Source organism: Hermetia illucens, chromosome 2, assembly GCF_905115235.1.
Source record: "Hermetia illucens chromosome 2, iHerIll2.2.curated.20191125, whole genome shotgun sequence".
Classification (NCBI taxonomy): Eukaryota; Metazoa; Arthropoda; class Insecta; order Diptera; family Stratiomyidae; genus Hermetia; species Hermetia illucens.
In genome coordinates, this window is record NC_051850.1 from 188,022,307 (window position 1) to 188,035,418 (window position 13,112).

The 13,112-nt window shown below is 44.9% G+C and overlaps 1 protein-coding gene across 5 annotated transcripts in view; it reads right to left on the reverse strand.

Annotated features, from left to right (window-relative positions):
• The window catches only part of LOC119648164, a 362,867-nt gene that overhangs the window by 15,801 nt on the left and 333,954 nt on the right, over positions 1–13,112 (reverse strand). For all 5 annotated transcript variants that reach the window (XM_038049743.1, XM_038049740.1, XM_038049739.1 and 2 more), the window contains one exon: positions 5,747–6,871. In XM_038049743.1, the coding sequence (XP_037905671.1) occupies positions 5,747–6,871 (1,125 nt within the window). The remainder of the gene's footprint in view (positions 1–5,746; positions 6,872–13,112) is intronic.

Here is a 13,112-nt window from a genome sequence, read left to right on the forward strand (position 1 = left end):
CTTGCCTTTTGTCCTCCTCGGCTTTCGTACAACCCGACGAGAGGAATTCACAGACAGCACCGCAGAGATAGTGTACGGAGATGGAGTACGGAGAAAATCTGTGCCACCCTTGTGCTGGACATCCAAGTAGTGTTAAGCGATTCAGGAATGCTGCGTCTGCTCAGGGACGTAGTTTCGAAGATGCGGCCAACTCCACCGCCCCGACGCGCGGCAGCAGAAGTCAACAGCCCCTTGAGACGTCTAGGCAGGTCCTCATTCGGGGTCTGCTTTAGAATTCTGGAGATCGCTATCAATCTGGACTGGGGAGTCGAAAAATACCATTATCAATTTAAGGTGTTACGCGTTTGTATCCGGGGGCAACTGACTGTATTCGAATGAAAATTCATTGACACCTAATCCCCTCAATAAGTAAACCTGACGTTACTGTGTTACTGAGGGCTACGAACGAGTGATTTTTTTTTATCCCACTCCGGTTCTTCCTAATAACCGAGTACTAATACTAGTTAGTTAGTTTAGTTAACTGGGGGGAGCCGCAGCTCCGAGCACTCAGGCCATTATTAGGCCCATTGTACTATCCCCATAAGTTGCCTATTCAATGGTGTTCGCAGGCTTTAGCGAATCTGAGAACATTCTCCAGAGGCAGAGAATGTGCAGATTCTTCATTGAAGAAAACCTTGCCAAGGTGTCTTCGTCTGAGATCTGAGGATGCCGGGCAGCTGCATAAAAAGTGCAGGGCCGTCTCCTCCTCCTCACATTGGCTGCACATAGCCGAAACCACTACCCCAATCTTTTCCATATGGTAGTTTAAGGGGCAGTGTCCCGTCAAAAGCCCTACTAGGGTTTTCATGTCCCACTTCTTAAGGGACAACAAAAATGCCGCTCTAGTGGCCCTAGGCTCCTTCACAAGGATTTTCGCTTGCCGGCAAGAGTCCAAATTTCTTCACTCGGTTGCGTGAATCCTTGCAATTTCACCCTTCAGAGTAGACTTGATAGTAGATGGTCGGATTCCAAGAGCTGGTTCTGGCCCTACCATTGTGGATCTAGACCCCCGGCGAGCCAGTCTATCAACCTCCTCATTACCGGCGATGTTAGAGTGCCCCGGCACCCACATCAGGAATGTTTCGTTCAGTCGGCCAAGTTTCAGCAGCACCTGATGACAACTCCACACCAACTGGCTTGATATGTTGTTGCCATTTAGTGCTGATAATGCCGCCCGACTGTCGGAACAGATTCGAATGGTGCGACCCCTCCATTTTTGTCGCAGACATTCTTCTGCTGCCAATGAAATGGCATATATCTCCGCCTGGAATATGGTCGTCATTTTTCCGAGGGGTCGGGCCAGTTCTATAATCGGATTCTCCGAGAACACACCTGCACCCGATCCATCCTCCGTGACTGACCCGTCGGTGAAGATTATTAGGTCTGTAATCTGAAAAGACTCATGGCCACTTGTCGACCTTTCTTCTCTTTCGGTGATTACGACAGTGTATGTCTTTTCAAAGACGAATCTGGAAACCATACGATCAGTCGGCATCAGGGCTACCGGATGTTTTTCAAGGAATTTCCAGATAGACGCATGCCCGTTGGATTGGCCGCCTTTCCACGTCCCAATGGTATCGAGCCTATATGCTTAGTTGGCTGCTTTCCGTTTCACCTCCAAGTGCATGGGGGGTAAATTTAGGATAGCTTCAAGTGCCGCAGTCGGCGTAGTACTCATTGCTCCAATAATACTTAGGCAACCAAGTCTTTGAATCTGCGTTAGCAGCTTCCTGCTGTTAGCAAAGTTCAGTCTTGGCCACCAGACGATGCATGCATACATCAAAATGGGTTTTATTATGCCCCACCTGACGTTCCTAGTGAACATAACTAGTCCAGTCTTCCTAGCGTTCACCGTGAGTCCATTGCGGAGGCACCAGCTGTGAATTACATGCAGAGTTGCATTCAAGCGGTCACATACTGTGTCCGCAAACTTGCCGGTAATTATTACGGCTAGGTCGTCCGCAAATGCTTGCGCGAAGACTTTTTTCTCCTCCAGGAGCCACAGCAGGGTATCCATCACCAAGAGCCATAACAGTGGAGAGAGAACCCCTCCCTGTGGGCAGCTCCTGAGACATCCTGCTTCAACAGACTTCTGGTCGACCGATATGTGGATTTTTCTCCACTCTAGCATGTGAAGGATCCAACTGATTAGCAGCGGTTCGATTCCATGCTGTCTTGCTGCATCACAAATTGCCGCAAATGAGGCATAATTGAAGGCACCTTCGATGTCCATGAATGCGCCTAAGGACATCGCCTTTTCAATTTTTGCCGTAAGTTCATGCAGTGCTGTCTCCGTGGATTTGCCTTTCTGGTAGGCGTGTTGCCTATGGTGAAGTGGCCATTTAGGAATGTGTGTATCCCTTAACCGATCTACTAGTCTTTCTAGTCCTTTTAGCAGAAAGGACGTTAGGCTGATTGGTCGAAAGCTTTTTGCGTCTGTGTAGGTGGGTTTTCCTGGTTTGGGAATGAACAACACCTTCACATCTCGCCATTTAATTGAAATATAAGCGTGTGCTAGGCATGGACGATATATATTCCGAATGTGTAGACCCAGGGCATACATTCCTTCTATTACTAGCGCAGGGATGATGCCATCCGGACCTGCAGACTTGTATCTATGGAACGAGTTAAATGCCCATTTCACTCGCTCCAGTGATACTACTTTGCATGCCAGATTCCAGTCTCTCGGTTGAGGGCTGTATACACCTGTTGGCCCCGAGATTAGATTTTGGATGCTGCCTGGGAAGTGTACTTCAAGCAAATGATTTGCCGTTTCTTCATCGCTTTCTGTGTACTTCCCATTCTGTAAACGTAAATAACCCAGTTTCTGGCTATGTTCTTTGACCAGAATCCGCTTCAGCTTTGAGGTTGCCTCAAGGGAGTTAGTCTCTTCGCAAAAGCGTCTTCAAGATGATCGTTTAGCCGATCTTATGCTCTTCTTTAGAGCCTTCTGTGCCTCTTTATAGCGATTCCAGCTAGTGCTTGATTCACCCTTCAGAGCACGATTAAGGAGCATCCTTGTCGTTCTCCTCTGTTTTGCCAAATCCGAGTTCCACCATGGTGTTTTACCCTTCTTTGGCATCTTGAGTGGACAGTTTTCTTCGAAAGCTTCTCTCATGCTAGTTGTGATCATCTGGGTTGTCTTCTCAATTCCAGCAATGGATTTGATGCGCTTCCCAGGGATCATGACTCGGGGGCTCAATTATGTTTGATACATTACCCAATCTGTCTTCCTCGGATTCCAAAATGGAGTGGGTGGAGGTGGATCCATGCCCATAACGAAATCAATGCGTCTGTGATCTGAAAGTGTGATATCGTTTGATACCCTCCACTCTCCGATCAGATCCGCGATGTCAGGAGATGCCATCGTGATGTCGCTGACCTCTCGCCTGACCACGTTGAAGAAAGTGGGTTCATTACCCACATTTAGGATCTGAAAATCGGTTCCTACTAGATACTCCAGTAGTCTCGATCCTCTTGCGAACTTCCCCAGCATATGTGGTGAGCGTTGACATCACATCCTGCTATTACCCCCATGCCTCTACTTTTGGCATATTGGATAGCTTGGAAGTTTAGGCCCCTGACTGCCCCACCAACAACCCACGGTTCTTGTATGAGGTGTACTAATACTAACAAACAATCCTAGCAAGCATCAGATTGAGTCACATCTCTATAACACCGATAATTAGAACAATAAGATAGAGCGAAGGACGAAAACTAGACAGTTAGGCATCGGGGTGAAGCTCAACATTGGCCCATCGCGAAGAATAATATTGGCCCACCGAAAAGAGTAGCGATAAGCTATAGAGACAGATAAGGCCACTTATGAAGTAGGATTAGCAGACGTCGGGAAGAAATGAGACTACAACGGCGCATAGGATACCGACCTAGAGTTAAAATTAGCGGAGTAAATACTCACATGTGACGAGCAAGGATTAAAACCTCGTTGTCGGACAAAAATCTAAGGGATGGAAGATCAAGTTTATATTTGACGTCATATGCGCTTGACTAGGACTGATAGTGGTAGATCGTGTGACAGATGTCTTGGCAGAAAGGCTTATAGACTTAGTTCCTAAATTGTCCAGGTCGATGTGCGGTGACTGAATTGTTCACATTTAACATTAACAGGACCCAACACTATTGTCATGAACACCACTAATGTGGAGCATCTTAGTAGACGAGCTTCTGGAAGAGCCATTTAGATTCATTGGATACAACCTAAACTAAGAGATGACAGACAACCTGCTACCCATACCCTTGCAGAAACGCCTTTGGGCACACCAGTGATCTGCCCAGAACGGAGCGATTTAAATACCTCGGGTCAACGCTATCAGCCAATGGAGAACTGCGTTATGAAATTGCTTCACGCATTAACGCAACCTGGATGAAGTGGCGTTCCACAACTGGTGTTCTTTGTGATCGACGTATTAACGAACGTCTCAAATTTAAAATTTACCGCAATGTCGTCCGTCCAGTTGCTCTCTATGGTTCTGAGCGTTGGCCGACTATAAAAGACAATGAACGGCGTCTTGCGGTAATGGAGACGAAGATGCTACGTTGGACTAGTGGCGTCACACGTTTAGATCACATCCGAAATGAGGATATCCGCGATCGTTATGGGGTTGCACCGATGTGGAAAAGTTGCGAGAGAGGTGTCTTCGATGGTGTGGTCACGCAATTCGTGCAAAAGAGAATTCACTTGCCAAGATTGGTCTGAGCATCGAAGTCGATGGTAAACGACCAAAAGGCAGACCTAAACAACGGTGGCTTGATACGCTAATTGGAGATTTGAAAGCCTCGAGATTGCACCCAGATCAGGCATTCGATAGAGCCAAATGGCGAAACCGATCACGACGAGCCGACCCCGCTTGTGAACGGGACAAAGGCTGAAGAAAAAGAAGAGTATTTTTCGGGGGGAAATATTTGCCTCCCATGGGTTGATTTACTTCAACCTCCAAAGGAACTGTCGGGCGGCCATCAAGTCACTCAAATCCAATTAGGTACACTCTAAACTGGTATGGGAAATAAATTAACTTGATACGATCGGCCTGCATAATAAGGTCTGATCAGTTAGGCCACATTGGGTTAGAAAGTTAGTTCTGCGGATTTGAGAAACTCAGGGAAAAGGGACAACAGTGGAGGGAAGCATATTGAGTGAGTCTGCCAGAAATGAAACAATCAAGCTTCTAGAAACATATAACCAAAGCGGTGTCGAGATGGTCTAAACCTAAACAAGAGATGGATTTCATGAGTTTAATGTCGATACGCTCACAGGTCACTGAAGGTTAAACACATTGTCTGCAAAGAGAGCAGAGCAATGAGACCTTTAGCAATGTCCAACTTTCGTGCAGAGCAGGAAATTATAACATACTTGCGAGGGTATCGAATACCAGGCAGATCTTTGAAATACTTAGAAGCACATGAAACCCTAACATTTCTATTTATTTTAGGACCTAATGACTTGCTATAATTGAGATAGGTATAATGCTTTAGGACGCAGTGGAATCCTATTGATTAATAATAATAATTGCCCGGTTAAACCAGGACTAAAGGATAGTGGGAAATATGTTTAATTAGTAGAAAATACTTGCAATCGTCGACTGTAGATAAATTGGATAAACCAATATTATTGGATAAATAAGGAGAAAGTGGGACAAAGGTCAACCTAACTGAAATTAAATAAGTATTATGATAGAAAAGGACTCACCTGAAGTTTAGCCGCCGAATATATTTGGTACAGGGGTTCATTTAAGAACATGCTATGTGAGTGATCATCACCAGGTCCACCTTCTCCGCCTGTCGAAACACCCGAACTTCCACTCGAACTTGCCACCGATGCTCCGCTTGTATGATAGAGTCCAGCCTCTGCATACCAGGATGTGTTACTGTTCCGATCCGATCGTGAATCTTTCAGCAAGAGTTCATCCCCTAAAGTTGGCGGCTTAAAAACACCGCATTCTGTGTACCATGATGTTGTCGATGCATGTTTTTGCTTGGACGACTTCTTATCGACTGGGGGCGGAGGTGGGGGATTTGGAGGTCGAATTCCTATTGTAGTTCGTCTTCGATTAAGTTCAGGACTGCTTAGGGATTTCTTAGTCTTTCGAACAACCGTGGATGTTTTTTCAACCAAAGGCTTTTCTTCGTTGGTGGTCACTAGATTTGGTTCACTATTAGGACTGGTCTTTTCGAAGATGCCAGAGTCTACATCGACCGAATCCGAAATGTAAAACGTACTTCGAGTGGCGTTGAATGCATTTGGAACCGTGAGACTAGATTCTGTGGTGCCTGCCAGACTTTTTCGGAATTTCGATTTGAAACTTTTTCCAGATTTCGATTTCTTCCGATTTAGCGTTAAAGTGTCGGTTGATGAGTTTGCCGTTTCAGACAAAGATTTGTCGGACTGACTTAGATTCGCTGGTGTTATAAGGGGACTAGATTGGGCATCCGGGGATGACTGGCTGGTGTGAATTTTCGGCGTTATTGGCGTATGGAATTCGGTATTTTCGTAGGGATCATCGTTTGGTGTTTTCGGTAGTTTTAGGCCCTTCTTTTGTGTCTTTGGGGTTTTTTGTTTCGGCGTCTTTTGTTGACCATCGAAACTGGTATTTTGATAATCATTGTCTACATAGAATTGAGTATTTTCATATTTGTTGTTTGGCGTGGTTGGGGCAGCCTTTGGACTGGGGGTCGATTTTCTCATTGAAATTTTACTGAGACTTTTCGATAATGAACCAAAGTTTTTGATTTTCTTCACAAACGCATAGACTTGATTAGTTGTCGATGGTGGGTCTGGCAGTCGTGTATTGCTTATATCCACTCCGCTGTCATTCTGTAAATGAGAATTATGCAGATAAATAAATATGTATATTTTACAAGTAAATTGCTGCAAACATAGTAGCTTCATCACAGTTGCTTACGGAGCCCGTTTTTTACTCAGTCTTTTAGATAAAATATTGTTCCGTTTCTGGCAAAATTTCAAGTATTTCGAGTATAGAGAAATAAAATTTTGCCAAAAACTTTTTTATTATTTATAATAGCTTTAATTGCAAAAATATCTGTTGCTTGGCAAAATAACGGATTGGTTCGTCCTGTTAACATGCACATAGATTGAAAAAAATCTGAAGCGTTGATTTTTTTAAAGTTTGAATTCTAACAAGATGGGGAAAATGCGGAGCTCGATTGAAGCGTCTAGTGACGCCACTGGACCAGTGGTTTGAATCTAAGCTGGGTCAAATAATTTACAGAGCTAAACGTGAAAGTTATGGAGGTGATTCAGCAGACGAGTGCAAACGTAAGCCGTCGAATTATTGCGACTTTCAGCACGTTTGTAGTGGCCGGGGCTTCGCGACTGGAGAGGAATCTCATTCGCCTTTTTCTGAATCAATATGCTCAAATAATGCATTCTATAATGTATGTTTCGCCGCAGATTGCACATTATTGAATGCATTCGGGCGAATTGATCTTGACAGAGAGGAACGATTTGCCGAATTCGTAGGCGCATGCGTATGTTGCTGCAACATTACTCTCGAAGTTCAATCGGAGTTCAAGGCGAGCGTAGCGGGATGCGGACCGGTTCGTGGGTGGACTGTTGCAAAACGTGCGGATTCAGGGAGGAGATTTAGATTTGTCGTGGAAGAAGGAGGAATACGTCCGCTTGATGCATTGGAGACGGAGTCGTCAGGTGATAAAAGTTCTTTTTATATGGGCCGCGATCCGCCTTCGAGGATAAAGAATGATCTTTCCCGGCTATAAAGGGCGAAAAAGAAGGGAAGTGGAAAGAAGGTTGGCGAGCGAGGCGAGGCGAGGATGTCGTGGAGGCGTAGTTCGAAAGTCGGTGAAATTGGTTTTTTTTTTAGTTATCGCTGGATAGCTTTCAATTGTGTGACGACGGGCGATCGTTTCTACTGTGTGCGAAAGAAAACGTAGTCTGTCGGGAAGACAAAATGTTTGTCAAAGAGAAGCTTGCTTTGTTGCCATTGACATCGTAAATTTTCCCAGTCTCTCGCTCGAAAAATCTTGTAATGATTTGTGGTGAAGTTTTAGTTTCGTGAAGCTGCGGGGACTCCTTTCCCATTGATTGTGCGGCATACAGAGAATATCGCACTTGTAGCTTCCGAGAATTTCTGATTGGAGTGTATGCGAGGCATTTTCCCGGAAAGAAAACAAGGAAAAGGAAAAACTTTATTTTTGCCACCTACGTGGAACTCCCTCGAGCTCAGTAAGGAAGATTCTCCAGGATACGTAAAGTGACACCTGAAGCCAAGTGGTAATCAAAACCCCAAGGTGTGACTACCGTGCTGAAGACTGAATGGTCACAGGTGTGGCCGTAAACTATAAAGTCTGGGTACCAGTAGTAGTTTCAACTAGCATTGTCTCTGCAAAAAGTGGTTCTGACGAGATCGACTTACTTTCCCCGATGGCCATGGTAGCCGATTATGAGAAAACAAAAAAAAAACAAAAGCGTTTTAAAAAACTGCATTACGTGATGATCCAACCGCGAGTGAAGGGGCAACCCTAAGCTCATCGATAAAGAACCCGAGATCAGATCAGATTCTCTATTTACTCAAGTGGGAACCAATTTAATTGGGACTCAGTTCTTAACGGACGAGCCGATGCAGGCCCCTCCTGTCAGCACTCCTGATCCCAGGCTCCAATCGATACCACCTGCTGAGGCCGTGGGTAGACACCTGTATATGGACAGCAAACAGTATTTGGACAAACCGCCTTCCAGCAAATTGCAACCCATGGGCTGTGCCAAGGTTGAAGGGAACCAATCGTTCGGGGCACCTGCGGCTAGGGTGAAACCGAAGCGGCAGTGGTCCTCGGACGATCTTAACTCTTCAACACAAAAGGCAGTAAAGAAGACTCGACCGGCAACGGCTAGGCCTTCATTTGCAGCCAAGATTATCGAAGTCGATGGATGGGTATGTATGACGACTCTAATCCATCCGGCTACGATACTGAGCACTGCGAACAGCTTAGGAGGAAACTCTTCCTAGCTGTAAGGACTGCTTCCTCGCAAAGTATTAAGCTTTGCTTTGAGTGGGTAGGTGTATACCGTAAATGTTACGGCTAAACTTTGCCGGCGAAGACACGAACGAGTGGCTTCGGCAGTACTGTTCCTTCCTCAACAAAGTGTGGGAGGGTGCGCGACTAACCCTGAAAAGGGTCTCTGAGCTGCCATCGCTAAAAAAGTGCTTCCTTTGGCTTGTCTTGCAGAATAACCTCAACACCTTCACCTGGATGCTACTAAGTTGGTTAATGACCTATGTGATATCGGCACCACATCGTCTAAACTAACCATAAAAAGTCAACAGGGAGATAAAGAGATACTATGGTGCTCTGCATATTTCCCCTATGACGGAGAAGAAATTTCCAGTGGAACATTCATCAGAGCTATCCAATATGCCAAAGGTAAAAGCGTGAGGGTAATAGCAGGATGTGATGTCAACCACATATGCTGGAGAAGTTCCAACATCAATGCAAGAGGATCAAGGCTACTGGAGTATCTAGTAGGAACCGATTTGCAGATCCTTAATTTGGGTAATGAACCACTTCCTTCAACGTGGTCAAGCGAGAGGTCATCGACATCACAGTGGAAACCGTTGACTTTGCGGAGAGTGTGAAACGACATCACACTCTCCGATCATAGACATATTGATTTCGTAATGGGCATGGATCCACCTCCACCCACTCTATTTCGGAATCCGCGGAAGATAGATTGAGCGCCCGAGTCATGATCCCTAGGAAGCGCATCAAATCCATTGCTAGAATTAAGAAGACAACCCAGATAATCAAGATGCGAAAGAAGGGTAAACCACCTTGTGGAACTCGGATTTGGCAAAACAGAGGAGAACCACAAGTTTGCTCCTCAGTCGAATCGCTATAAAGAGGCAAAGAAGGCTCTAAAGAAGAGCATAAGATTGGCCAAACGATAATAATAGAGACGCTTTTGCGAGACAATCTCAAAGCTGAAGCGGTTTCTTGTTAAATAAAGTAGCCAGAAGCTGGGTTATTTACGTTTACTGAAGGGGAGGTGCACAGTAAGCGATGAAAAAATGGCAAACCATTTGCTTCAAGTGCACTTCCCAGGCAGCATCCAAAATCTAATCTTGAGGCCGACAGGTGTATACAGTCCTCAACAGATAGACTGGAATCTGGCATGCAAAGTATTATCACTGAAGCGAGTAAAATGGGCATTTAACTTGTTCCATAAATACAAACCTGCAGGTCCGGAAGGCATTATTCCTGCGCCATTAATAAAGGGAATGGATATACCCAGGGTCTACATATTCAGAATATATATCGTAAATGCCTAGCACACGCTTATATTCCTATTAATTGGCGTGATGTGAAAGTGAGATTTATTCCCCAACCAGGGAAACTCACCTACACAGGCGCAAAAGCTTCCGACCGATCAGTCTAACGTCTTTTCTAATAAAAGGACTAGAAAGACTAGTAGATCGGTTCATAAGGGATACACACATTTCTAAGTGGCCACTTCACCATAGGCAGCCTACCAGAAAAACAGATCCACGGAGAGCGCACTTCATGAACTGAAAAATTGAAAAGGCGATGTCTGAAAAAGAATACGCCTTAGGCGTATTGGTGCCTCCGCAATTGACTCACGGTGAACGCTAGGAAGGACTAGTTACGTTCACTAGGAACGTTAGGTAGGGCTATACGCTACCCACTTTAGCAGGGCCGGAAATCCAGCTGGCACAAACAGTAAGTATTTAGGAGTGCATTTCGACTCTAAGTTAACGTGGAAGCACTATATCTAGGAACAATATCAGAAATCCCTGCAGATTGCTCTGGTGCTGTAGAAATGCGATAGGTAAGACCTAGGGACTTTCGCCAAAACGGATTGATTGAATGTAAATATCCATAATAAAACCCATTTTGATGTATGCATGCATCGTCTGGTCGCCTAGACAGAACTTTGTTAACAACAGGAAGCTCCTCACGCAGATTCAGAGGCTCGTTTGCCTAAGTATTACCGGAGCGGCGACTAAAGGACTCAAAACTATTCTAAATTTACCCCTTATTTATTTAGAGGTGAAACGCGTAGAAAGGCGGTCAATCATACCGTCTTGCGTCTGGAAATTCCTTGACAAACATCCGGTAGCTCTGATGCCGGCCGATCATATGGTTTCCATATTCGCCTTTGAAAACACAGAGACTGTCGTAATCACCAAAAGAGAAGAGCGGTCGATAAATGGCCATGAGTCTTTTCAGATTGCAGACTTAACAATCTTCACCAACGGGTCGGTAATGGAGGGTAGATCGGGGGCAGGGGTGTTCTCGGAGAATCCGATTATGGAACTGGCCCAACCCCTCGAAAAAATGACGATCATATTCCAGGCGGAGATATATGCCATTTCATTGGCAGTAGAAGAATGTTTGCGACAAAAATGATGAGGTCGCACCATTCGAATCTGTTCCGACAGTCAGGCATTATTATCAGCACTGAACAGCAACGAGATATCAAGCCAATTGGTGTGGAGTTGTTATCAGGTGCTGCTGAAACTTGGCCGACTGAACGAAACATTCTTGAAATGAACGCCGGGGCACTTAAACATCGCTGGTGATGAGGAGGCTGACAGACTGGCTGGATCTGAATCCACAATGGTGGGGCCAGAACCAACTTTTGCAATCTAGCCATTCACTGTCAAATCTCCTCTGAAGGGTGAAATTGCAAGGACTCACGCAGCTGAGTGGAGAAATTTGAATTCTTGCCAGCAGGCAAAAATCTTTGTGAAAGAACCTGGGGTCGTCAGAGTGGCATTTTTGTTGTTCTTTAAGAGGTAGGACATGAAAACTCTGGTAGGGCTTTTAAACTATAATACCATATGCAAAAGATTGGTGTGGTGGTTTCGGTTATGTGCAGCCAATGTGAGGAGGAGGAGGAGGAGACGGCCCTGCACTTTTTATGCAGCTGCCCAGCTTCCTCAGATCTCAGACGAAGACGCCTTGGTAAGGTTTACTTCAATGAAGAATCTGAAGCACTCTCTGCCTCTGGAAAATGTTTTCAGATTCGCTAAAGCCTGCGAACGCCGTAGGTGGGAAGTCATTTACAGGGATAGTACAATGGGCCTAACAATGGCTTGAGTGCTCGCAGCTACGGTTCCCCCAAGTAAACTAAACTAAACTACCTACGAGCTCGGAAGCTAGGAGTGAAAAGGTGTAATTTGGTTTTTCTTTCCTAATCCTTATTTTTTTCTTATTTTTATCCAGATTTTTCTTTGATGATGGGATGATAATATAGCGATAATATGAATTCCACTTTTTTTTGTTTTAATTTGAAGACTTCCTCCTTTTCTCCTCGTCCTTGACCCCGCAAAATCTTATTAAGGACATCTTCCAAATAATGACCTGAGGATATCAAGGATGGGAGGGAACCTCAGGGGCCGCGCCTCAATAACCATCTGAGGCACGAGAAGCAAGGATCGAGACTGTTATCCGTCGTGAATCTTCCCTCCCGATCGCGGCATTCGGGCCCGGAGATCGTTTTTTTTTTATTTTCCAGGTTTAGGCCGTCGCGTTATTTTAGATTCCACGCATCGATATAGACACGTTGATTTTGTACAAATGACATGTGAGGGATCAAAGTGCTCAAATGACCCACCCACATTCCCGAGCCTGGCTAGCACAGAGTCGTGCAAGAACCTGTCAACCGAACTTCAGTATTTGCGGGCTGACCTTCACAGTCACTTAGCCAATATCTTTTAGGTTTTTGGATAGCTCTTTCCTTTAGGTCGTCTTCGGTTTTGGGATAGCTCTTTCCTCTAGGTCGTCTTCTAGATTGAAAATGATAATTATTTTTTTTTAAACTTGTTATTGTAAGCTCTGTTATATTGTCCTCCAGAAATGATTTCATTGCTGAAAACAGGGCGGGGCGTCTACCCTACTCCAGTATTTTATGAAAATATCGACATCTTTTCGAATCTCTTGATTGATTTAACAAATTTTCAAACTTCTCATTGCTGTGTATTTTGGCTTCGTCCTATAACTTCAAGTAAATCAATGGAATTTTATGGCATTATTAGATAAAAAAAATAGGGCTTAAT